Source organism: Gossypium hirsutum, chromosome D05 (genome assembly GCF_007990345.1).
Source record: "Gossypium hirsutum isolate 1008001.06 chromosome D05, Gossypium_hirsutum_v2.1, whole genome shotgun sequence".
NCBI lineage: Eukaryota > Viridiplantae > Streptophyta > Magnoliopsida > Malvales > Malvaceae > Gossypium > Gossypium hirsutum.
The window spans coordinates 1,583,526-1,609,795 of NC_053441.1; the positions used below are offsets into that span (position 1 = coordinate 1,583,526).

The 26,270-nt window shown below is 34.4% G+C and overlaps 4 protein-coding genes across 6 annotated transcripts; 2 read left to right on the forward strand and 2 right to left on the reverse strand.

Annotated features, from left to right (window-relative positions):
* Positions 1 to 7,311: 7,311 nt before the first annotated feature.
* On the reverse strand, positions 7,312 to 8,229 carry LOC107902849 (uncharacterized). The gene has a single exon (XM_016828962.1). It carries the CDS (start codon positions 8,227 to 8,229, stop codon positions 7,312 to 7,314), a length of 918 nt encoding a protein of 305 aa, XP_016684451.1.
* Positions 8,230 to 9,617: 1,388 nt separating this feature from the next.
* Positions 9,618 to 11,212, forward strand: LOC107907338 (2-alkenal reductase (NADP(+)-dependent)). Its single transcript, XM_016834682.2, has 5 exons — positions 9,618 to 9,924; positions 10,013 to 10,190; positions 10,270 to 10,436; positions 10,549 to 10,631; positions 10,704 to 11,212. Exons 1-5 carry the CDS (start codon positions 9,691 to 9,693, stop codon positions 11,080 to 11,082), a joined length of 1,041 nt encoding a protein of 346 aa, XP_016690171.1. The 5' UTR covers positions 9,618 to 9,690; the 3' UTR covers positions 11,083 to 11,212.
* A 4,152-nt stretch (positions 11,213 to 15,364) lies between these two features.
* On the forward strand, positions 15,365 to 16,956 carry LOC107907340 (probable sugar phosphate/phosphate translocator At4g32390). Its single transcript, XM_016834686.2, has one exon. It carries the CDS (start codon positions 15,590 to 15,592, stop codon positions 16,679 to 16,681), a length of 1,092 nt encoding a protein of 363 aa, XP_016690175.1. The 5' UTR covers positions 15,365 to 15,589; the 3' UTR covers positions 16,682 to 16,956.
* Positions 16,957 to 17,834: 878 nt separating this feature from the next.
* LOC107907339 (CST complex subunit CTC1) lies at positions 17,835 to 25,649 on the reverse strand. Of its 3 annotated transcripts, XM_016834685.2 has the most exons (16): positions 24,281 to 25,634; positions 24,062 to 24,180; positions 23,730 to 23,804; positions 23,558 to 23,636; positions 23,356 to 23,415; positions 23,191 to 23,268; positions 22,882 to 23,052; positions 22,077 to 22,181; positions 21,910 to 21,961; positions 21,236 to 21,768; positions 20,513 to 21,109; positions 20,330 to 20,421; positions 19,570 to 19,681; positions 19,325 to 19,442; positions 18,450 to 18,727; positions 17,835 to 18,335 (listed from the first exon to the last, which is right to left on the reverse strand). In XM_016834685.2, the coding sequence occupies exons 1-16, from the start codon at positions 25,313 to 25,315 to the stop codon at positions 18,165 to 18,167; spliced, it is 3,675 nt and encodes a 1,224-aa protein (XP_016690174.1). In that variant the 5' UTR covers positions 25,316 to 25,634; the 3' UTR covers positions 17,835 to 18,164. The 3 variants fall into 3 exon arrangements, with proteins under 3 accessions (XP_016690174.1, XP_016690172.1, XP_016690173.1); XM_016834683.2 differs by having other exon boundaries at positions 21,236 to 21,961; positions 24,281 to 25,649; XM_016834684.2 differs by having other exon boundaries at positions 20,513 to 21,100; positions 21,236 to 21,961.
* Positions 25,650 to 26,270: the final 621 nt, after the last annotated feature.

Genomic DNA, 26,270 nt, shown 5'->3' on the forward strand with positions numbered 1-26,270 from the left:
AAATTTATTTATGAATTTTTAACTAGGGAGATTTTCAGCGGATAAATTTCCTTGCTAGCACATAATTGTTATCTTATCTTGTTATAAAAGTAATTTTAACCTTTATCTTTCTTAAATAATCTTATATTTTTTATAATATTATATATTTACAATTTTACCTCAAATTTCAATGATTTTTTTACTTTACTTAAATTGTAACACCCCTATACCCGATCCGATCTCCGAGTCAAGGCATCAGGATGTCACATTCGTCGCCGGAGCAACTACTGAAAAGTTCAGATCAATTTATCATATTATTTAATTAATATAGATCATTAACTAATTTTAGTAATAATTGAATTTACAATAGAACTAATTATGAGTTAAATGAGCTCATTAAAACATCAATAATTGATCAAATGCCAAATTGTAAAGTTCATAAAGATTTTTGAATTGTCGTCGCGACGTTGGGGTTTCCACGACGTGACATGGCGAACTTATCATTGTGACGTCGTCTCCATTTTCCTACAAGTTTCACACTTTATTTTTATTTATTTATTTTATATGATTACCTGAACTGTATTCAGATGTCATAACCGCCACTTCATTCTACATATCATCCACTTATATCTATTTATAATCTCAAGTTCTCATAAAAACATGATATTCAACCAAAGATAACAAAGTTCATAAAATTAACACAAATATTAAAGTTTTACAAATAAGACCATTGGAGGACTTGCACTTGCAAAATTAGTTTACCCACATTATGTATATTTCATATTTATTTCTAAATTATGCCAATCAATTTATTTCTTCATAATATTTTAACAAAGAATTCAATATCACATCAATTAACAATTATTTACTTGTTATTATCAAAACATACTCACATGTATTAATCATTCCATCACCTACAACCATTTCGAAACATTTCAAATTCATCTACTATATATATTCATATATTTTTTTCTCCTCCTCCTCTCCATTCCACATCCTTTATATATATATTTGTTAGAATCTTTAGCTTTTAGTATATAACATACTTATATGTAACATTATCTATAATTCCACTTTTTACTTATGTGTTTATATCAAAGCTGTTCACTTGAGTCATAGTTACTAAATTATTTATATTTTGAGCTACAGAATTCGAAATTAAGATCTGCTTGATGTTTTTAAAACTGGACTCAAATATATTTTTACCATAAAATTTCAAAATTTATAATTTAGCCAACAAGTATAGTAAAATTTTCAAATTTGTCCCTGTTCTACTACTTGACAGCTTCGACCTTTTTTTACTAAAAATTAATTATCTCCTAGTACGGGGTTTGGATGATGTTTCTGTCTGTTTCTCTTAAAAGTAGACTCATTAAGAATTTAAACATATAAATTTAAACCCCTAACCATTTTTTTTTACAATTTTTGATGATTTTTCAAAGTCAGAATAGGGGAACCCAAAATCAATCTAACATTGTCTCACAAAAATTCATATATCTCGTAATATGAAATTCTTTTGCTTACACCATTTCTTCTATGTAAAACTATACTCAATAGTCTTTAATCTCACACTTTAATTAGCCTCTAATTAAATTTCTACAATTTTTGGTGAATTTTCAAAGTCAAATTACTTCTACTGTCCAAAACTATTTTAGTGCAAAATGTTGATAATTAAGTTTATAACACATTCCTTTCCTTTCTCTATAATATTTCCCATCACTTCCTCTTATTTTCCTTTACTAACATATTAATAATATAAAACCTTATATAAGAAAACTCTACTTTAACATCATTTTCATGCTTTTTCAATAATATCAAACTTAAAAATATTATGAAATCTTGATGTTGTTACCTTGTGTATTGGATTACAAATCGAGAGAAATAGAGGATACGGTATAAAAACGCCAATGAACTTTCACGATGGAAGTTATCCTATATATGTTGTATTCATGCCTGTTCGAAATGTGAATCATAGTATTCATTGTTATGGGAATGATAATGAAAAACAAGAGATACTTTTTCTAGAAATATGGACAAATGGAAGTTTAACTCCGAAAGAAGCACTTCATGAAGCCTCTCGCAATTTGATTGATTTATTTATTCCTTTTCTACATGCGGAAGAAGAAAACTTACATTTAGAAAACAATCAACACGATGTTACTTTACATTTTTTTCCTTTTCAAGATAGATTAGTTAAACTAACAAAAAAGAAAAAAGAAATAGCATTGAAATCGATTTTTATTGACCAATCAGAATTGCCTCCCAGGATCTATAATTGTCTCAAAAAGTCCAATATACATACATTATTGGACCTTTTGAATATTGATTTCAAACTTTAACTTGATTTTCTCTCTCCTCCAACTTCCATTTTCTTGAATCCAATGTGATTTTCTTGTTCTCCATAGTCTCCTTATCTCTTTTCTCTCTTGGTGATTATGAAAATTCCTTGAAATTCTAGATGAAAATGGTGGATTTTTTATAGAAGGACCAAATTGTAAAGACAATAAAGTTTCTTCTTCTCTCGCCCTCACTCCCGTAGGAAAGATAGGAGGATGCTCTCTTTTTTCTTCTTCTTTTTTCTCTCCTTTTTTTTTGATATAAATTCTGGATTGGGCTTTTATTAAAAATAAATAAATACTGTTCAAAACAAAAAACCAAAAACTTAACAAAACCAGCCTATGGCAAAATAAACTAACGTCAAAGCCTAAAAACACGGCCCAAAAACATATAGCCTTAAATAAAAATTGAAATATTAAAAAAGATGATTCTAGAACCGGCAATAAGTGCACCGATCCATTACCCAGTCAGAAACTATTTGAAATCTGTCCTCTGATCTTTCTGTCATGTCTATTCATTTCGACGATTCCATTTTCAATGTATGCCCAGTAAATCGATTCATTCCTGTTCTGAGGCTTACCAAACCTTCAACCTTCCTCCCCTGAAAACTTCCTAGTCTGGTTCCCTTCTCATCTCATATCGGCCTTGCTCCTCAGCGTATTCCGAAACACCCATATCCAGGTATATTTCTTCTCCTCTCCTTAGCGTTTCTGTTGTTAGAATATGTGTTAGACTATTTGCCGATCTTGGTGCATGTTGGAATCTTATCTTATCAAGCCCGTATATCTGCTGTTGGATATCATAAATGTATGTTCCTATCATTGATCTATCTTGACCCTTTATATTGCATTTTTTGATGACTGCGAGGGAATCTCCTTCAAAAATCAGAAACTACCATCCCTTCTCGGTTCCTATTTGGACTGCTTTCCGGCAGGCTATTGCTTCTGCAGCAAATGCCGATAAGATATTTTCATGGATTTCTGTACATGATAAGAGGATTTTCCCTTCTGAATCTCTTACCACTACTCCGGAGGCCGAGCGGTTCTGGCTTTTATTGAAGGCCCCGTCAAAATTGATCTTAATGAACCCTTCCTGTGGCCTTTTCCATCTTATTTTTCCCCTGGTAAAATTTAGATCCCTTCTTTCAAGACTAGTGATCTCACCCATGTAGCTATTTATAAAGTTTGCTATTTCCTTTCCGGTACTAACCTTTCCTTCATGTACTCTTTTGTTCCTATCTCCCCATATGGCCCAGAGTGCACAATAGAAGAGTCTACTGTGATAAAGGTTAAGCTTCTCCAGCACCCAGGTAATCCACTGTACAAAATCCTCACATTGATTCATAATAATGTTCTGAAATGATAATGCTCTCCATACCTCATTTGTAGTAGGACAGTCACGAAAAAGATGATTCATTGTTTCAACTTCTTCACCGCAACGGGGACAACTTTGGTTAACTGTTAACTTTCGATGCTGAAGGTTCACCTTTGTAGGCAAATAGTTCCACGATAACCTCCATATTGTGACCTTTATTTTTGTTGGTAGACTTAGGCTCCAAAGTTTTTTGTAAAAATTTCTGTAGATGGTTTGTAAAGCATAAGCTCTAGGATTGTCAATCGATCTCTGTAATAGTTTGTAGGCGCTTCTGACCGTAAATTCACCCGACATCTCACCTTCCCAGAATAGAAAATCTTCGTGCGATGTTTGCGCCAGAGGGATTCTGAGGATTCTTGCAGCATCTTCTTCCGTAAAGGTATTATTGATCAACTCTACTTTCCAGCTTCTGTTATTACTGTCAATCAACTCCTCAACATTAGAAACATGCAAAGAGTTAATTCCTGATGATAATCTAAAGTTAACTGAATCTGGAATCCAAGCGTCAGTAATAGATATATTAGTACCCATCCCCACCCTCCAACAATGCCCTTTTGTTAATAAATCTTTGGCTGCCCAAATACTTTTCCACACATAAGAACATGAATTTCCTAGGCGGGAGTTTAGAAAATGAGTTTCCGGGAAATATTTTGCTTTAAATACTTGTGTAACGAGGGCGTTCTGATTATTCATAATCCTCTACCCTTGTTTGGCCAGTAAAGCTATGTTAAATTGCGCCATATTTCGAAAACCCATACCACCTTCCTCTTTAGGCCTACACAAATAGTCCCGTTGACACCAGTGAATCCCTTTCCTGCCTTTTCCTTTTTGCCACCAAAATCGAGCAAATAAACTGTCAAATTCACTGCAAAGTGACTTCGGAAATAGAAAACATGTCATGGTATAAGTTGGAATTGCTTGTAATACGGATTTAATGAAGACCTCTCTACCTCATTGAGATAAAAACTGCGTACTCCAATGTTTGATCCTTTGCTTTATTCTGTCTTTAAGATTCTGAAAAGATTCTTTTTTCCTTCTTCCAACCATGTTTGGCAATCCTAAATATTTCTCCATATTATTCGAACACCTAATTCCAATTTCAGCCGATATCCTCCTTTTGCCACCTTCCTCTATATTAGAGCTAAAAAAGATCATAGACTTGTTAAAATTGACACATTGACCAGAACAAAACTCATACTCCTGTAAAATAGCTTTTAGATTCCTAGAGTTGTTCTCAGTAGCTTCACCAAACAAATTGCAGTCATCTGCAAATAACAAGTGTGAAATTGTCGGGCCTCTTCTGCTAGCTCTCACCTCTTTAATCAGCCCCTCTCTCGTGCCAATCCTGATTAAGGTCGATAGTCCTTCACTACAAATAAGAAATAGAAAATGGCTAAGTGGGTCACCTTGTCGGAGTCCTCTGGTAGGTTTAAAAATTCTTCCAGTTCTCCCATTTGTGGTCACAACATAAGAGACTGTAGAGATACATCTCATGATTAACGACACCCATTCCTTCGCAAAACCCATCCGGATCATGACTTCCTTCAGGAAAATCCATTCGACTCAATCATAGGCTTTACTCATGTCCAATTTGACCGCCATAAATCCTTTTATCCCCTGTCTTTTTTGTCGGAGTGTATGTAAAAGCTCATATGCAATCAAAACATTATCCGAAATAAGTCTTCCTAGGACAAAAGCACTCTGGGCACTATCAATGCAACTTCCGATAACTCCTTGAAGATGATTTGCAATGGCTTTGGCAATTATTTTATAAATAAAAGTGCACAAACTAATTGGTCTAAAATTAGCCAGATTTGTAGGATTTCAGTTCTTCGGTATAAGAGTGATCCTTGTTAGATTTAACTCTTCGACGCCTTTCCCGTTTTTTAAAACCTCCAAATAGAAATTCCCGATATCTTTTCCAACAATGCCCCAGTATTTTTGAAAAAATAGGGCCGGAAATCCATCATGACCTGGAGCTTTAGTAGCACCCATTCCTTTTACTGCAAGAAAAATCTCTTCTGCTGTAAACGATTCTAAAAGGGTTTTGTTTGTGTCCGGAGAGATACTATTTTCAATACCTGTTAAGAGGTGGGAAAAGTCTCCAACACCATTAGTTGAGAATAACTTTTGAAAGTATTGTGTGGCTATCTCATTTATTTTGCTTCCTCAGTGATCTTCTGACCCTCATCATTATCAAGCCTGTTGATGGTGTTGGTCCTTTTCCGCATAGAGGCATATTTGTGAAAGAACGCCGTATTCTATCCCCCAACCTCAGCCAGTTAGCCTGTGCTCTCTGTTCCCAATACATCTCCTCCTTCTCGGTCTCCATACTCAGATGAATTCGCTTGTCAATAATCTGTATCATAGTATCTTCATCTGGTTCCTTCATCATTAAATCTTCAAGTTCTTTTGTAATTTTATCCGCCAGCCCCTTTCGTTTCTTTTTAATTGAATTTGCCCACTTTGACAAGTTGATCTGTAGTCGCTCAATCTTCTCACACACCGATCCATCTGATGACTCCCATGATCTCCTAATTTCTTCTTCAATTGATTCCTCTGTGGTCCACCATGCTTCAAATTTGAAACTCGGAACTCTCCTAAGTCTACTTTCATTAGTTGTGTGTATTAAAAGGGGACAATGATCTGAAAGTGAAGATGTTAAATGATGTATATTGCCCGTTGGAAACAACTCCATCCAATTTTCATTCGCAACACCCCTATCCAATCTTTCCCGGATGTTTGTATCTGGTAGATTTCCCCTTTCCCAAGTATACCATATTCATGAGTATCCCACGTCAATAAGTTGGCAGTCTTCCAGAACTTCACGAAATGCTGCCATCTTCTTTTCCTCCCTAGGCTGACCTCCCCTTTTTTCAAATGAATAAGCTATTTCATTAAAATCTCCGCTCACTAACCATGGATACTCTCGCTCCTGCCCCAATTTTCTTAGTAGGTCCCATGAGGCATTTTTATTTTGTGCGTAAGGTGATCCATAAAAACCTGTATATCTTCATTCTTTATGAACCCCTTCTTCTTTTATTAACACATCAATATGACTAGTTGACATGGTTTTAAGATTGACCTGGACCTCCTCTTTCCATGCTAAGCAAATCCCGCCTCGCGTACCAGCAGCTCCTACTTCAAGCCCATTCGTGAATCCACACCTCCTCCTAATTACCTCCATACGTTTTCCACTAACTTTAGTCTCCATCAGGAAGACTATTTGGGGATTGTTTTGCTTTAGTAGAAACCGAAGCCTCCTAACTGCCCGTGGACTCCCTAATCCACGGACATTCCAGCATATGATTTTCATTGTGTCCGGTCGGCTAGCCCATTGGCAGCCGCCGATCCATTCTGATTAGAATATTTCATTATCGAATAAGTTTCAATCTCATTTGTTAGAACCCGTTCGCCATGTCTCGCCCTTTTTTGTATTTCTGCCTGAGTCTCTCTTACTTCGTACTCATCCCGTGTGATCTCTGTCAATTTCCTTTTATGCACTTGGCGTTCTATTTCATTATTCCTCATTACTCTTATTAATTTCATCCTTTTCCAGCTGGTTCTCCTGGCTGAATTCGATCTATTGGCGTGTTTGTCTTCATTATTCCTTTCGTTGCTTCATTCCTCCTTTTGCATCTCTAAATCTGCTGTTTTTGTTGTCAACCAAGCATCATTTTGCGGTTCTCTTATCATACCACTACTTTGTTCGTTGTATGAAGGCTCTTCCTGTTTTTCAGTAGATTTTCCAACATTCGAACATTGTATTTGTAGTTTCTTTGCTAGGGCATTTAGCTTTAGACTCTCCCTTCCAACCAGATTTAATTTTGCTTTTAAAGCCAAAGAAAAAGGTGGATCCTCTCTAATTTTATTTTCCTCTGCAGGTGCAATTTCTGTACAATCATGAAGACTGTGCCCCAACATTCCACACCCAAAGCAAAAAGTCGGCAGCTTTTCATACTTGAATGGAATCCAAAATTTATTTCCATTCCCTATTGAAACAAAAATACCCCTGCGAAGGGGTCTCTGTACATTTAATTTCACTCTAAGACGGCAAAACTCACCCAGTATTTCAGATCTAAGCACCCCTCCAAAAGTAACACCTACTGCATGTAGCAGATCTTTTTTGTCAAACTCTGGTAAGTAAGGCCCAGTTTTAATCCAAAACGGAGATGAAACAAGCCTTATTTGATCTCTCGCCATTGATTTACTCAATTGATCAAAAAGGATTAATTGCTTCCTAAACAACCATGGCTGACCTTCCAGGACCGTTTCTAAATCCTCTTCTGATTCAAACGATATCATAAAAAGATTTTGTCCTACCCCTTGAATCCCAAATTTCTTATTTGTCTTCCAAATACTCCTCATCTGTGCTTTGAAGCTCTCCTGATTATAAGATTTCTCAGTCCATATAGAACATATTAGAGAAAACTTCCCGTTTGGTTCCACCATCGAACTCTTTACCGAAAGTTGAATAAGCTCCTCTGTTAATAGGGAGATCTCGTCTCCTCCCAACCCATTGTTACCATCACTCTCCATCATCCCAAGCCACAGCAGCCACTGTAATCGCTGGGATCCCGAGGATAGCACTCTTGGTCTTCTAGGGTTTTAACTTTACCAAATTTGTATATGATTAATAATTATTAATTTAAAATTTAAACTAAATACTTTATAATTTTACTTTATTTTTTTATTCAGTCAAAAAGTTCGAATGATTATGATATTCTTTTAATTTCATCTATAAATTAAAAAAAGCCTTCCAGTAAGTAATCATAATTTCATGAAAGAAAAGGAGTGAGCGTTTCTATAATAAAAATAATGAGAATTAAAATATTATTAACCCTTCAAAATGAATATTCTTAAACCATAGATTTGTTACTTATCCTATCTCAATAAAATAAAATATGAATTTTTTTGGTAGAAAAAACATTAAGCGATTACATTAGATAAAACCATAATCAAGAGGAAATAGACATGTTGCGATCTCTTCCCAACAAGTTCATGACCAAAGCCAATGAGGATCTAAATAAACGTATCAAAGAACTTCCTGTATCGACAGATTTAGTCATGTGGATACGAATCTCTCATTTCCAACGCAAAGCTTGATGTAACAGCCGCAGTTCCACTAAACTACCATTAGCTCCTTCACCGGACAAAAGTAATTCAACCAACAAAGCATTATCACACTCAACTTCAACTTTCTGAAACCCCTTATTCCAAGTTAAGAATAATATTTTCAACATCGCTCTTGTTTCAACTTTAAAGACTCACTCATTACTTAAATCATAGAAATTATCCATTTTTAATAAAATAAAATATAACTGTTCTTAAACCATAGATTTATCACTTATCCTATCTCAATAAAATAAAATATGTATAACTCAATTTTATTGTTTATTTAAATAATGATATAAAATTTTTGAATAACTCAATATCTATTTTTCTCTTTACAGATTTGAAAAAGAAAACGATTATGTGACTGATTTAGTTTTTAGTTTTTTTTTTTTAATTTTTCTACTTTTCGGATTAATAATTTAAATCTATAATTTAAAAATAGTCATGGATTAATAATTATAAAAATTTTGGCAAAGTAAAAAAAATTGGCCAAAACAATTATAGCTCGTTAACTCCAATCTTACATTTGTTTATTAATTTTGAAGCCATTAAAGATTACATGAAAGTAAAGAAACAAGTGAATTCAGGACGGCACCAGGCGTTCAGATTTGTCAGAATTCAGACAAAGAATCTTAAGTTTTACTGGGAGCATTCCAGTTCCCATTTTTTATTTTTGGCCCTTTCCTTGCTTAGTATCCATCGAGAGATGCTGTTTTTCTCCCTATCGGCTCAAATATACTATTCTGCGGTTTTATTTAATTCAAAAAATGGGTCCCGAACTAATAAATAAATGTTGGTGTTTGCAAATATTTAACCAATGGTAGTTGCCATATCCATTTTCACTTGATTCCACCATAGAGCTCCAAAAAAACTCTAGGCTTCAGCATGGATGTTGTTAACAGGTACATTACAATCAACAACCACGTCAATGGTGCGCCACAAGATTCTGATTTCGAGCTCAAGGCTTTTCCTCTTGCTCTGTCACTAGACCCTGCCTCCAATGTAGTCATTGTGAAAAATCTCTACGTTTCAATCGACCCTTACCAGTTAAACCGCATGAAAAGCTTTAGCGCTTCCCAAAAGACTTCAGATTTCGCAGTTGCCATCGTTCCCGGTGAGGTAATTTGTCAAACATGTTCCTTCAGCAAAAAGACTGCGTAATCTATATATCTATAACAGAGTTTGAAGACTGCGGACTCTTACACAGGCTATTGATACTTATGGTGTGGGCAAGGTTGTGGCTTCTACGAACCCTGAATTTGATAAGGGTGACATTGTTGTTGGCCTCCTTAACTGGGGAGAGTTCACCGTTATCAAAGCCGGTGGCATGTTGAACAAGCTCAACACCATGGGCTTTCCTTTGTCTTACCATGTTGGAATTTTGGGTAAACCACAAATTCATTTTTCTCATGATTGATGTAGAGTTATGCTTAAAGGCTGAACATTTTCATACACTTGTTACAGGATTCAGTGGACTGACAGCTTATGCTGGGTTGTTCGATATATGTAAGCCCAAGAAAGGGGAGAAAGTGTTTGTTTCTGCTGCTTTGGGATCAGTAGGGAACTTGGTTGGTCAATTTGCAAAATTGTCTGGCTGCTATGTAGTTGGATGTGCTGGTAGTAAAGAAAAGGTCAGCTTAACTAATATATATAATATGTCCATCATTCATAGTTTAATTGTTGGTTTGAAAAGAATCTTAACTCAGAGCTATAATTTAACATGTTTATACCAAATCTTGTCAGGTAGCGTTGCTTAAAGAAAAGCTTGGCTTTGATGATGCTTTCAACTACAGGGAAGAAACTGATTTGAACTCAACTCTCAAAAGGTATTAAAATATATGTCCATTTGGAAAGCTAAGCTATTATATAATTAACGGCACTTGCATTCAATTCTGTAGTTATTTTCCTAATGGGATTGACATATATTTTGACAATGTGGGGGGAGAGATGCAAGAAGTAGCAGTGAGTAACATGAACATCAATGGTAGGATAGCTGTTTGTGGGGTGATTTCGGAGTATTTGGATTCCGAAAAACGAGCTGCACCGAGTATGATCGAGGTTATATACAAGAGAATCAAGATCCAGGGGTTTCTGGCTGGTGATTACTTGAATATTTTTGGAGATTTCCTTTCAACAACTTGCGATCACCTTCGCACTGGGAAAATTCAGCCATTGGAAGACATCTCGGATGGGGTTGAAAGCATCCCCTCTGCTTTTATCAGTCTCTATAGAGGCCAAAACATTGGGAAGAAAATTGTTAAAATCGCAGAAGAGTGAATGGGAGGAAGACTAGTTCTAGTTTGGCTGCTATCTTCCTCCCTATTACATTTTTAGCAAACTGTATCCTTATTTTCCATGAAATTAGCATGCATGTGGGTAGCGAAGCAATAAACTAACCTTGGTCTCACCAATTGGCCTATGAGCTGAGATGGGTCATTAATGGTCTAGATTTCCATTTTATTCATTTATCTTTTGCTATAGTGGTAATTGGGGCAAAACAAAAAATTTTACTTTGATGGGCCGAGATAAAATTAAAAAGGTTAAATGGGTTAAAGCTAAAATTTTTGTGCTAATATCACTTAAATTAAATTACTAATTTATCAAAAGGGGCCAAAAATACAAATTATCCACTTAATTCAAGAGGGCCTTAAAAGCTAATTATGCTATTCAATCAAGGGGAACCAAGGCTTCTGCGTGTCCCCAACTATGCCTCTTAAGTGATAAAGTAAATTGTGCTCTTAAATATAACAATGACATTGTTTAGAGAAACTGTCATAAAAAATATACTTAATTCCAGGAAAAAGATCATAACTTGAAAACCAAATTTAAAAAAAAAAAAAAACCTGAAACAAATATGTATTTTTTTTAATTTTGTAGAAGTTAAGTTTTGAATGAAATTATGTTTAATTACAGTTTTTTCGCAATTTAACTTCTTATATCACTTTTTTTACAATATCTATTATGGTTCCGTTGGGTTAATTATTTGTTTGTATCAAATTATAGAGTAAAAATCCTAGGTATAAAATATATTTTAAGATCCTGTACACTCCGTACATTTGAAATTTAATTCTCCTACTTTTATTTTTAAGAACTTAGTCCCTCCAATTTTCAAATTTAAAAATTTAAATCTAGTTGTTACCACCGTTTAAATTCTTCTATTAAATTTTTTGGCGTCACATTTTAAAATTAAAAAAAATACACTTGGTAGTCATGTATAATAAAAATAATGCTAAAACTACTAATTAGAATTTTTTTCTTGAAAACATCCATTCAAATTTGTCATGATAAAATATTTTTTTTTGTTGAAATAGGGTTCATAAGAAAAGTTGGCGTAAGCATTTTTGATGAAATAGCTAAAATAGTAGCTATTTAGATTAATTAATGACTTAAAAAAAAAGGAGCCAATTTATCTTAAAATTTAAAGAATATAGATTAAATTACAAATTTTAACACAATCCAGGTGTCAAAATTGAAATTTAACCATTGTCTTATAAAATAAAATAAAAAGCAAATATATATATATAAGAAATGAGAAGCCACGTGTCAATCTATAAGATCTTTGGGCATTCAAATTATATATAAAAAAGTTTACGATATTAACTATTTAAATTAACTGATAAAATTACAAAAATCTAAGGACCAAATTATGTTAGAAATGAAAGTATAGAGAATCAGAGATTAAAATCTTATATTTAAGCATAATAGAGTTATATTGTATTTTATCTCCTCTGCTCAAATTAGTCTCTATACATTAGATCAAAGAGCAAATTGCTTATGTTTAATAAAAATTTCATCAATTTGTACAATTAAAAACTGGCGAAGTTAATGGGATAACTAAATAGTGACACTTGTAATGCCACGTATATCTTATGCTGACATAAAGTGACTACTTTTGAACAATAGAAATTGATGAAATTTTTAACAGAATAACCAGTTTGCTCTTTAGACTAATTTACTAATTTTTTAAGTATAGATGATAAAATATAGTCTGACTCCTAATACAATAACTTCTTTAATATTCTTACCCAATATAAACACTTTTTTATATGTAAGTATATAGATATCAAATATTTGTTAAAGTTTTTTAAAGTCACATTTTCCTCATTTTACCACATTTTCTCAAACACTTCTTTTTATGGATACAAACTTCCTTTGAAGGAAGACAGCAATAAGCCTGCGTTGAGATGAAACCGTCATATGAAGTAAGGCACACCAATAACCCCACCACCATACATAAATATAACTCAAATAACGCAGGGTAAACGTGATACGATAAGAAGGTCTCTAGAATTGTAGTTATTTTAGTAGTATTGGATGTAATTGTAATTTTGTTTTTATTTGTTGGAATAATTTGAAAAAAATATGGCAAAAAGAAATTATTTATAAATAATTGAACTTCGTCAATCAAAACATAGTTTTTCCACAATTTTACTTAATTAAACATAAAAAGAAAAAATATATATGCATTTATCTTCACGCCACCATCTCTCACCGCCTTAATGGTATCTATGCTGACCTTTTCAAATTTGAGAGATACTTTATAACATATTATTATGGGTGAATTTACCTCACAAGTTCCTCTATTATATGGATTTAATCAAATTAGTCCTGTACTATTAAAAATATTCGAATCATGCCAATTTGGTAGAGTTAGCATTTATTATTCAAAGAATTTCAATTATTGTTTGACGGAGTTAATATTTTTAAAGTTTTATGGTTTTGTAAATGAAAATGAAAATTTTTGTTTGGAATTGAACTGCAATTGAAAAAAATAACAATTTTTTTATAGTAAATGTTAATTCTATTGGAATTTGGACATATTTGATTCTTTTTAATGGTATAAAGTTTAAATTGATCCATTTAATAAGAAATGGACTAATTTGATCTAGTCTCTATAATAAAGGAAACTTTCAATATTTTAACCCAATATTAAGTATTTAAGATCACCAATCAATAAATAAAGAAATAGAGTCAAATTTGGCATTCAACGTTATCTTTTATCAATTTGACCTTTGTTTTTTTTTTCTTTAAATTTAATTTGATCTTTAACTTTTTTAAAAGAGTAAAATTTGATCATCAACGTTCCAGAAAGAGTCGAATTATTGTTTTTCAAACAAAAATACGAACTAAAAAGTTAAATGTTTAAACATTACAGTCCACATGACAATCCACCTATACTCCAATCTATTTTTTAAATTTTGAATTTCTTTTGTTTTTAAAATATTTTTATAATTTTTAAATTATTTATTAATATAGCATATAAGATAAATAATATGCAACGCACTTTAATCAATATTTTTATTTAAAAAATCAATTTAAAATAAAAAATAAAAATTAAATTAACAAAAGATATATAAAGGTTTAACAAGAAACCGAAAATAAATACAAAGATATGATGAAATTGAGAGGAGAAAGGAATGAGATGTGTGAGTGGCAAGGAAAAGGAAAATACAGCCCGTTTAACACTTTTGTCGCCGTGATAGTTGTTTGCAACTGCGTTTCTTTCACTATACCTTTCGACTTTTTCCTATTTGTTGCAGTCCAAAAGTGAGGGCGATGGTTGAAGACTCAACGTGGCGTTCTTACAAGGCATTTTAGACATTGACCAGGAACCAAACATGGTTTGAAGATGTAGACATTGACCCAAATGTGGTGAATCTTAAGTTACTGAGTTTCTTTGTGTGTGGGAAAGTTTTCTTTGAAAAACAGCAGACCCAAGCAGACTACTATCACTTTTCTTTGAAATAATCAACTTAGCGACTTTTCTTAAATACACTTTCTATTTCTTTCTTTTTTATTTTTCATATTACTAAATATACTTAAATTAATTCCTTTTTATGATAGCAATTAACAACTTAACAAGAAACTGGCCACAAGAAAAAAAATTACTCATAAAATTATGATAATTATCTTATATATTTCTGTGAATTTCTACAAATATGATAAATATATTATTTAAATATTAAACAAGACAATTTAATATATATATATATGAAATGTTACATAAATGATGTGTGTTTTATTAGTATTACTTAAAGACACGTGACAATATAGACTATTAAACTTGTATCACAAGGCTAGCATAGTTAAATAACTAGTTTATTATCTCGTGCAATATATGAGTTCGGTATTATGTATTAATTAAAATATATTATATTTATTTTTTGAAAACTGTTGTAAAATTTGTAAAATTATATAATTCTTTACTTTTATATTTAAGAAGTAGAAATAATATAAATATATCACATATAGACCATTTTCTTTTAGTTAAAACGTTGCATTTAATAAGATTAAAAGAAATTCACACATTAATTAAGGCGGATTATGTTCTTGCTTTGAATCATTAGTGTAATTTTTTGAATTTTTGTTTTAAGCTGTATTTTTTCTACCAAAAAGAAATTCACACATTAAATGTTGATGTCATATAAATATAGTTTTATTTGTCAAGCATTAAAAATATTTAAATTTAAAAGAATTGCTTACCGTTTTTAATATATTTTAATTTAAATAAAATACTAGAAAATTATGTCAAACGAAATTTAATATTATTATTACCAAAATATGAAAATATAATAATAATCCAATGTGCCATATAATCATGAATAGTTCAATACACCAAACCTTATTGAAAACAAACCTAAACTCGAAGTTCCCTAATTAACGCCTTAAAACCCCCAATAATCCCATATTTAAAGCCGATCAAAATTACCACCCTTGCAACACTAACAAAATTCTCTTCCCTTAAACCCATATTTCCGGGGCCAAAAATCCACAAGCAACCACTATGGGAGCCGCCACCGACGCCCCCACAACCTCCGCATCATCCACCACCACCCTCTCCCCTTCCATTATCAAAAAAATCCTCCTCTCTTACACATATGTAGCCATATGGATCTTCCTTTCTTTCACCGTCATAGTTTACAACAAATACATCCTCGATCAAAAGCTTTACAATTGGCCATACCCCATCTCTCTAACTCTCATCCATATGGGCTTTTGTTCCTCCATAGCTGCTCTCCTTGTCCGTGTCTTCCATGTTGTCGACCTCCCTACTTCCATGTCACCCCGTCTTTACCTCTCCTCTGTTGTTCCCATCGGAGCCCTTTATTCACTTTCCCTTTGGCTGTCCAACTCGGCCTATATCTATCTCTCTGTTTCCTTCATCCAAATGCTCAAAGCCCTTATGCCGGTTGCTGTTTACTCCATTGGTGTTCTCTTTCGTAAAGATTCTTTTAAATCTTCAACCATGGGTAACATGCTCGCTATTTCATTTGGGGTTGCCATTGCCGCTTACGGAGAAGCCAAATTCGATACTTGGGGTGTTTTGTTACAGCTTGGAGCTGTTGCCTTTGAAGCTACGAGGTTGGTTTTAATCCAAATCCTTCTTACTTCAAAAGGAATCAGCCTTAACCCGATTACTTCACTTTATTACGTTGCTCCTTGTTGTTTCGTTTTCTTGCTTATTCCCTGGATTACAGTGGAACTGCCTATACTTAAAGAAAACTCAACTTTCCATTTCGATTACTTCATCTTTGGGACCAACTCTTTTTGCGCTTTCGCTTTGAACCTGGCGGTGTTTTTGTTGGTCGGGAAGACCTCGGCGCTGACGATGAATGTTGCGGGTGTCGTCAAAGACTGGTTGCTTATAGCTTTTTCGTGGTCGGTGATTAAAGATACGGTGACTCCAGTTAATTTGTTTGGTTATGGGCTAGCGTTTTGGGGGGTTGCTTATTATAATCATTCAAAGTTGAAAGCGCTTAGAGAGAAGGAAGCAGCAGAGAGGAAAGATGAAGAGGGTGATGATGAAGAAAGTGGCAGATTGTTGGATCAAAGAGAAGGGGATGTGACTACGAGAAGAAATGAATCAGAGGGATAATTTTGATTTGCTATACATCCTCTTTTTTAAACCTTTAGATAATGATACGATTAAACTAGAAAGAGATTATAGAGGTATTTTAGTTTCTCTTCTCTGCTTGCTCTGTTTATGGTTATTATTGTGAATGGCGCCGACTGCCATCACATGTTGTAGATCATAATTTAGATAAAAACGAATTATACTAGTATCTCACCAATTTTACTTATTGTCGTGGATCTATAGACTTTATTTCCATTTATTGGATTGAATAAACTATGTTCAGCGCCAGGCTTCTATTTTGTGCTCAAATGTTATTTTCAGATCAATAACATATCACTTTCAAATTCTTGGCGAAAATATTGCTGGAAAATTGTTGATTGCTGGTTTACTTGTGCAAAACAAGGCATTAACAAACAGCACTTATCGTCAGCAGAGTTGCCATTAACAATGGTTTCCACATCTGTAGGTTAGATTTTGGTTTCCCTGGCTTGAACCAAACACCACAAACAAGATACAGTACAAAGTTTATCTAAACTACTGACAAAGAGATCAAGCGACAGTGTTGTGAGGAAGAGAACAGAGCACATGGTTTTCATTCCTTTGGGAAGCTGATGGTGGAGCAGAGGCACCAGAAGCATTACAAGTTTCTGGGGGACCGTGAGAGCATTTTGTTTCAATACAACTTTGAATGTCATACTGACCATAGCCCATGACTTTGATCAATAGTAGGGCAATAACAGTTACTGGTGGGGGGTTGCTGGACCAATGCCATTATCATTCTAGCACTGACCCAGGAGATGTTTTCTGCTCAAATCTTTAAATGGTTTTAAGGTTTGAAATTTTGGCATATTAACAGCTTGGTCATATTCACATGATGAAGTGAACGTTCTCATAATAACAGCTTGGTCATATTTATGTAACCCTTATCTATCTCTCTTCCATAAACATTTAGACCAACCCCAATTTGATAGTAATGCCCAAGGCATCACTTTGCCAAATAATCAATCAAATTGCATCGCTATGTGCATTCTTATCGTTTTCTTTTACATTTTTTTGTTGAGCTCGTGGAGTAATTCCAATGGCTCAAACAGTTTCAGCAAATTCTGCCGGTTAGTTTAGTTTCGAGGTATTTTCTCCTCTCATGGTTCACTGACAGCGGCAGATCCAGTTGTCATTAAATTACAAAGCTGGCGGTTTCAACTCCATTAGATAATAGGTTAACACATCACAGTAACTGACATTTTCTATACCCCACAAGGCTACCTAAATAAACAACAAAAAACTTGGTTGAGCGTTGTTGGAATATCAAAAGGAATCTATAACCCGTATACCCAAATTGAAATTATAAAATACCATGTTGCTGAATGCCAAAAAATCTAGTTCCTGGACACTGGCTCAAGGATCTAGAGCCTATACAAAAAATATATCTTTGTGGACTTAACGGACAACAGCATTTACAAATGGATACATGTACATGAAGGGAACAAGTTGTTAGCATCAAGAGTTACCTTTTCGCAAGTTGTTGGATCATGTCTCTGGCCTCACTTAGCTGATCCACATAGCAAACTTCTAAGGCTCGTAAGTTTGCCATGGGAGGCATTGGCATCTGCATTTCAGCCAGGTGTTCTCTTAACGAGTTGACTGCATTAGAATCCATCACTTCAGCAACCACAGTCTGCCAAGTGACAAAAACCTCATTCAACCAAGTCTTTCAACATAAACTAGAGAATATCTTTTACCCACGGCACTGAAGCCATGTAAATATATTATGTTAGACCAATAAACTCACCCAGGATGTATTGACGCATGCATTGAAGATTATGGATACCAGGACGTCAAAATCTTCATCCAAGCCAGTTAGTGCCCTTCCTGAACCGACAGTAACAGTGAAATCTTGATCAAAAGGATCAGAAGTTGATCTAGCGCTTTTCACAGTAATCCTGTCATGCTCCTCTACAATTCTTTGAAGATGATACATGGTAGAGGTCCTGGCAGTGTTCTGCAGCCTCAGCAATGTTGCCGCTCTTTCAGCATTAGCCCAGCAACACCAAGAAGATGACCCATCATCTACACGTGCAAGCAGGAAGATTATTAGTTAAATATATCTTAAGGAGGCACAAAATCAAGTAAAAAGAAATCCTACTAACAGGCATCTGGTCACTGCCAACCACTGATTTTGGCAGCTGATGCATAGAACTTAAAATATTCTTTTCACATTATTGAACAGTTAAGGAGAAGAGGAGGGAGCAGCAAGTAACTTAAGAGAACAATCATCCAAAAAACAGTTTTGGTTGAACAAAAACATGCTTTCAGATATATAGCTTAACTCATGCACTACATATCTATCCTGGCATTAGCAAACCTCATAACACGCAATAATGAAATTTAATAGAAGCTAGTAAAACTTGAAATGCACACAATGGAGCCACAAGAAAGATTAAACTCTAGGAGAAAGAAACATGCTGCTCTTACCACCAAGTTTGATCTTTAGGAACCTCTAACATAAAGCTTAACCTAGTAAAGTTTGAAGTAGCAATGCTAGCTAAAATAATATATAACGTGAACAAAATAGCAATTAAGAAATTGTGTAGGCTATAGGAAGGCTAAAAAATATACAAATCCATCACATTCCATCAATAATCTCTTAAACAATGAGCAACTCACCCAATATAAAGCAAGCAAGTGGAATGTCAACACTATGAGGTCTGGTGTAAGTATTTGATTTTATGTTATCACATTTCCGGTTGCTCTTCTCTAGAACCAGGACATGAACAGCAACAACCTGTCAAAATGTTGAACAAATAGAGCGTTATGAGCATTGACTACCATATTTATGACCAATGACCAACAATAAGCTAAACAACTAGGAGGCAAATTTAACGGGCTTTAAAAGGAAACTTGAAACCTACTCTGCAGCGGAACTGATTTAGATTGCAATCTAAGCTGTGTGCTTCATTGACGGTCCTGATTGAATTTATCTCAACGCTAGATTCAGATGTTAACATGAATTCACTTGGGACCCTGGACACCCAAAACATACCAATTACATCACTTCATGTCAAATAAAGAATGATTCAAGAGTATGAATAATCAAAAGATCAGAAAAACCACATTGATGGCAATATTCTGCCAGCCATATTTTGAAACTACATTCATATCAACTGAATAAATTCCAAAAATAGCCCTTTTTATCATCCTATAGAGCATAGTCTATTCTGAAGAATCAAATGCATGTTCTCAGTTCAGTGGATGCTTCTCCCTCTAATGTTTATGACAAATTCAATATAAAATTTCTATAATCAGAGAGCACTTACACATAAATCAAACCAAAATAGTAGTAGTAACCTTTATCATAACTCATTAACATATGCCAGTTAATTACATTCATACAATACCATATTTATCCTCAAGAACATTTTTATCAATAAAGAATATAAATATGGCAACAAATTAAAGGATCAATTTGATTGTTGAAAGAGTTGAGTATGTTTATTGATTTTTGAACGTTAAGAAAAGAGGGAATAAGGACCAAAGAAAACAGGAAAGAACCAAATGGACTTCAGTCTCCAAATTTAAGTAACATGTGAAAGACAGACATCACAAAGAGATCCTAGAACAGTGTAGGATTGAAGCACAAGCAATAAAGTAGCTGACGTTCAAAGTTCATACTGAAGTTCAAGAATTCGATGGAAAGTTGCATTTATGCCAGACCCAAATCCAGTAGGGAAATGATGTTGGTCAACAGATCCAAAAATCTTCACCTAAAACAATAATATTTTGAAATAAGATAACTCATAAATTCTCCAGGTAATGAAGAAAAAGAGAGGAACAGGAATTCTAATAGGCATTTACAGTTTGATCGGCCACTGAAACATGAATGCAACAATTTTTTGTTCTATCACAAAACCCATATCGATAAAGATCACCATAGTCTTCACGGCTTGAACACATGTCAGAAAACCCTTGGTCAAAACCATGGACAGCTATTATATCTCCACGCAGAGAGGAAAATTTTCCGGCAGGAAAGAGGAAACTAGGACCAAGCAAACCAGAATTCTCATCTGGGTTTGCATCCATTGTGGTCTCAATGCCCGATGAAAGACTAGAGTTCTCCAGGTTTGCACCTGGTGCATTATGGCCATTTCCAAGTTCCTCTGCATCCATCTCCAAAACACCTGTTAAACTTGAAGGGACATGAAGATGAACATCTGAAACTGAACAATCACTGGCAATGTCCAGCACTTGATCTTTTGTAAAGACTTCATTACATAGAGAAGAATCATGCAATGATTTATCACTAGCAAGAACCTCAGAGGAGAATGAAAGTCTTCGCAAATATGTTCCAGAAGTCATTGGTACTTTAACACCAATTTCATCAGCATCCTTAATATTACAGAGAGGACCTTCTATATGGTGCTTCATTAAGTAAAAACCATCAATCTGCAACAACTGAAATTGAATGAAAATGAACAAAACAAATCCGTTTTCTATGCGCAAAATTCATGCGCAAAACATCCATCATTTATGCATTGTGTGAATAACAGAAAAAGGGGAAAAGTAGGAAATTAAGAATACCTGATACTTCAAATCACTTTCAGATGTGAACTCTAGGAAAATCTTCTTCGCACTACCTTTACAAGCTTTAACCCTTGCATTGGCCTTCATTCTACACAAGGTCCCTGCACTTGTATAGATGAAATTATTAACACCTCGTATGGTAGCCAAGCATGGACTTTCATGAGAAAAACTTGTTCTCAGACAACTAGGATCCCCACAAGTTTCCCTTAAAGATGAAGTGCCTTTTTCCAAACATGCACTGCAAAAATTGTCCTCGAATCCTGGACTCAACTGACTAGATCCACTATCAGTCTTCTGCCTCTTACTAGAAGAATGATCTGCGTGGTTACCAACAGTACAACCTCTCAAAACATTTCCCTGATGCGCACTTCCATCTTTTCCAGCTAGAAACAAATACCAGGGTAAGACTCCGGCCTCAGCAAACACAGATCTTACTAATTTCTTTGAATGACATGGCGGATGGAATTTGCGTCTGATGCGGATAAGATGGAATTTTCCACTACTGATTTCATTCAGTTCATCCCTGGAATCTACAGATGGATAAATGAGACGATTTCTGCATGTTGCATTACATAAATGAAAGTAGACAAATATTTTTAAGTTTGGTTTTCTTGCCAACGGGAAAGCCCGGAAGAGACTTCCAGGCAATAATGGGTCAATAGTTGATAAACCTGAATGGACCGACTCAGGCATGCCTTCCACAATTACACAATAATCAATCACCTGAAAATTTAAAAAGAATGGAGTGACTGGTGGTGCATAAACCCTCTTACACAGCATTATGCAGCTCAAGACAAGATGATAAAGAGAATGCCAAAGTATAATCAATAAATATGACCTCAAATATACTATTAGGATCCCAAAATGATGGAAGGTCTGGTATAACAACATCAATGCTATCAGTCATGTCAACCAATTGCAATCTTCCAGAAGACAGAGATATCTGTAGAGTTGAGATAGAACCATGATCAGAAATGATAGCTAATATCCCACCAAAAAAAAAAGACTTAAGAGCACATATAAATCCCTAGTTTCAATAGCAAAAAGAGGAGAGATATAAAAGGAAAGTATTTACCATTCATAATTCTTTGTTAACTAGCCTAAAATTCTTCCCAAAAGTTGTAATTTAGGAGAAATAAAATTAACCGTTCTAGTTTTCTTTTTCTTTTTAATTTCCAAAAGGAGTCCCTCAACATCATACATAGAACACGAATAAAAGATCACGCTGTAATAAGTTGCAGTAATTCCATCCTAATTACTTGGTTATGATTAACAAATGAAGCAAGATTTAATTGAACTTTAAACCAATTGTCATTTGCCACCTTTTCCCTTTACTTTATTTGCAACTTAAATTGGTAAATGCATGTTGCAAGAAAATACTAAAAATGGCAAATACTCAAACATGCGTACTATAGCTTTAACACCACATCAAAAATCAAAATCCTAGTTAACCTTTTTTATTATCTTGTAAGATAATTTTTTAATAAAACAGCTACTGTATTTGGATCTCCTTTTCTCCTCTATGAAGAAAAAGAACCTTCATAGCAACTTAATTTGTATCACACCATTCGTACCTTTGGTATTCCCTTAGAACTAAATGGCCTCACTTGCCTGCATATGTACATACAAGCTAAATCACTAACCTTTAACGTTCCTACTAAAATGATACCCAAATCTTCACTCTGAAAAGCCTTCCTTATTGACTGTTGATAATATTTGCCCCCACATGACACAGGAAGGATATTATCTGATGGTAGTAGTTCCTTTATCCAAAAATTCTCACAATGATTGATGAAATTAGAGATTGGTACCACCTAAAAATAACCACAAGACATTAAAAGTGATGGCTAACAAGAAAACCAAACTAGCAAAAAGTATTAATCAATTAGACACTTGAAAAGTAAGTAAGCTAATTCACACGTATTCCAACAAAAATCAGGGCCAGGACTTACCAACTTCAGATTGCCATGATATGGTTCAGTAGTAGAGCAACATGATTCATTTTTATTGAATTCCATTACCACACCATGCTGCCAACACAAATTCATGACAAGATCATAATGGAATGACCAACATAGAAATTTAAGCACAATATCAATAGGAATTTACTGATTTACCTGTGCTTGAATCACTGATGAAGGCAAATGTGAATTAGCAAACATTTGAACCAGTCCTTTCTAAAAATACCTCAAAAATATCCAAGGTTAGATCAGCAGAAACAAATGTTTTGATTGCTGGAAGAAAAAAGCAGACTTTTCATAAAACTAGAACTCCATGCCAATCAAAAAAATCTCACAAGAACGAAAGCAAGTTAATTACATGTGTTGATCCCAAAATCTTCTTTGTGGATAAGATCCCAGAAAACTTTCTTTGGAAACAAGAAACAAGAAGTAGGACCCTGAAATCCAAAAACTATATTAAGCAAATAATATAGAGAATTATGCACCTTGAACCAATCAAACCATGAATATCTCTAGAAAGCTTTCCATACCATAGTCTTGTAGAAAAAGCTAACGTCTCAATGAAGTTCCCCAACTGGCTTTTTGACTGCGACATTATAAGACACCTGCAGCATATGTTTGAATTACATTTCACGCATGTCAGTCATTCTTTCAGGCCCTAAGCATGTCAATTACCTTCATGAAACCATCCATTGTTGAACTGGTAGAGCCAACATATAAATGAGTCCACCAATTACTAATATGAAACGGAATTCAAATTCAGTTTCCATAGAAATTCCAAAAAGAAATAAGACTAGTTATATGGCATCGCTAAAAGTGAATAAAGGCAATATCGAATAATAAGTTTTGGAATGAGCTATACCTTGTCTTTAATGGTGAGAATGATTTTACTATGATGCTGGTCCTGGTGCAAGCCCCAAGAACGAGAAACTTTGCCCAAGAAAATTTTGGAACCACAAAGTGCACATTTTTAATCAAAATCTGCTCATAAGAAACATACAAATGGTTAAAAACAAACACTCAACAAGCAGAAGATTACGATAATAAAACAATAAATGAAAAAAATGAATGTCTTACTCACATCGGCACCAATCCTAAGACCATGAGGTGGCATGAGTGACTGATTTGTTAGTAAAAGCCATGCTTCGTTGTCCAGTTCAACAACCATTCCTTGCATATAAACATTTTTTACAGTGCCTTTATAAGAACCATATACATCCTTTCTCTTTACTTTCTTCAATAATTGAGGCAGATGGAGAACAGAGTTCTCTGCAGTAACAAACATCAATTCAGACCCTCCTTTCCCCATGAAAACCAACTTCATCCTCAAACCAGAAATAGTAACAACGTTCCCGATGAGCTTCGTCATCACGGGATGCCAACACCAAGAAGGCCCACAAAAATACACAAACACCGGTTCAGTAAAAGAATGACGAGCTGATTTTCCATATAAAACCCCGACAGCCTCTGTAGAACGACACAATTGGCATTCACAAGTGATAATCCTCACATGAAAACCTCGAAGATTCATTGATTTACTGGAGCTTGAGTCGTTAACTGAACAGGGAACAACAAAAACAGGACTAACTGCTCCTATTATCCCGTGAATCTGATAGGACTTAGACTTGCTAGTGCTAGGTACAGATTCGATTAAATTAGAAACTAAAGGGAACGAATCTATCATCAAGCTTGAACATCGACTGAGCCCGCGACTCGAATCCGGCAAGTCCCATTTAACAATTTCCAACAATCCACCGGAAAGATGATCAGAAATAATGAAATTCCAGGTAAGAACGTGGATTTTCTTACCAATTATGCGAACATCAAGCCCGGTGAAATCGCAACAAACGGCCACTGAATCGTCTGAAAATTCAAGGCAGTTGTTGTGGGGACATTTTATTGTAAGGGTAGGAAGTCTTAGGGTTCCGACGACAATAGCCGGGTAATCGAACTGAGGCAGAGGTTTAAGGACCCGGTAAGGGTCTGAAGTGGAAGGGCCAGGTGGCGATTGAGGGTTTTGATCAGAGATGATCGAAGGGCCGGGAGTTGAAGACCCAGTGTGGGGATGGCCGTAGCGGAGAAGATCGGAGACAGTTATCGTCTTCACGTTTTCCATTTGGATATGATTTTCATATGAATGTTGGAAGACGATTTCGGACAGTGAACAAAACAGCAACTCAGAGTTTTATGTTGTACGGTTTTTAAAGGATCACCAAAGCAAATGAGTGGTAAAGAGCCTTTTCCCGCCAAGTGAGTTTTCAACAAAACAGCAACTCAGAGTTTATGTTCTGCTGTTTCGACCCAATAACTCGTGAAAACGGGTTGGAGTATTAGCAGGCAAGTCACGAAAGGGAGCGAAAGAGAAGGTTGATTTTTTCTTTTAACAATGAGAAGAGAAGGGTTGATAGTCGCAGACTCGCAGTGTCAGAAATTTTCTTTTGAGCGACCACAGCGTAATAGTAAAATTGTAATTTTATTATTTTAATAATTTATATTTTTATAATTTTAAAAGATTAAATTATAATTTTATCTTCACAAATTTAAAATTCTATAAATTATAAAAGATTTAAATAAAAATAAATAAATTTAAGGGAGGCAGAGAACCTTTCAGCCCCCTTGACTCGGCTACTGAATTGATGATTAATATATTAAGCTAAGTTAAACTTTAAGTAAAGAAATAGAATATGTAATGGTTTTCTTTAAGCTACACTAAGGTGTTCAAGTAAGGAATTAAAATATGAAATGTCTTAATAAAAAAAAAAGGAAATTGTAAGTAAATAACATGTTGGATTTTAATGAAATGATATTAGAAAAAGAAGACCAAATGAATTCATATTTTATTGTATTTAAGGATAAGTTTTTGTTAGATTCAAATGACTGTCACGTCTTTATCTTGAGGAATACTTTAATTCTTAACTATGTTCAAAACAAAATATTCTGTAAAAGAAAAAGTATACTAAATCAATACACATATCACAATGTATTGTGAACATATATATTTCTTGCCATCGGAAAAATTAATATTTATTTACATGCCAATTCGCAAAACTATGTGTAACTCAGCTCATGGA

Coding starts and splice junctions, on each gene's coding strand:
- LOC107902849 (XM_016828962.1), bottom strand. CDS start 8,229: ATGGAGAGTGATGGTAACAATGGGTTGGGAGGAGACGAGATCTCCCTA.
- LOC107907339 (XM_016834683.2), bottom strand. CDS start 25,315: ATGGAAAACGTGAAGACGATAACTGTCTCCGATCTTCTCCGCTACGGC. Junction 23,269..23,355: donor CATCAGTGATTCAAGCACAG/GTAAATCAGTAA, acceptor TTGTGTTGGCAG/CATGGTGTGGTAATGGAATT. Junction 22,182..22,881: donor TTTTAGTAGGAACGTTAAAG/GTTAGTGATTTA, acceptor TCAACTCTACAG/ATATCTCTGTCTTCTGGAAG.
- LOC107907338 (XM_016834682.2), top strand. CDS start 9,691: ATGGATGTTGTTAACAGGTACATTACAATCAACAACCACGTCAATGGT. Junction 10,191..10,269: donor TTACCATGTTGGAATTTTGG/GTAAACCACAAA, acceptor CACTTGTTACAG/GATTCAGTGGACTGACAGCT. Junction 10,437..10,548: donor GTGCTGGTAGTAAAGAAAAG/GTCAGCTTAACT, acceptor AAATCTTGTCAG/GTAGCGTTGCTTAAAGAAAA.
- LOC107907340 (XM_016834686.2), top strand. CDS start 15,590: ATGGGAGCCGCCACCGACGCCCCCACAACCTCCGCATCATCCACCACC.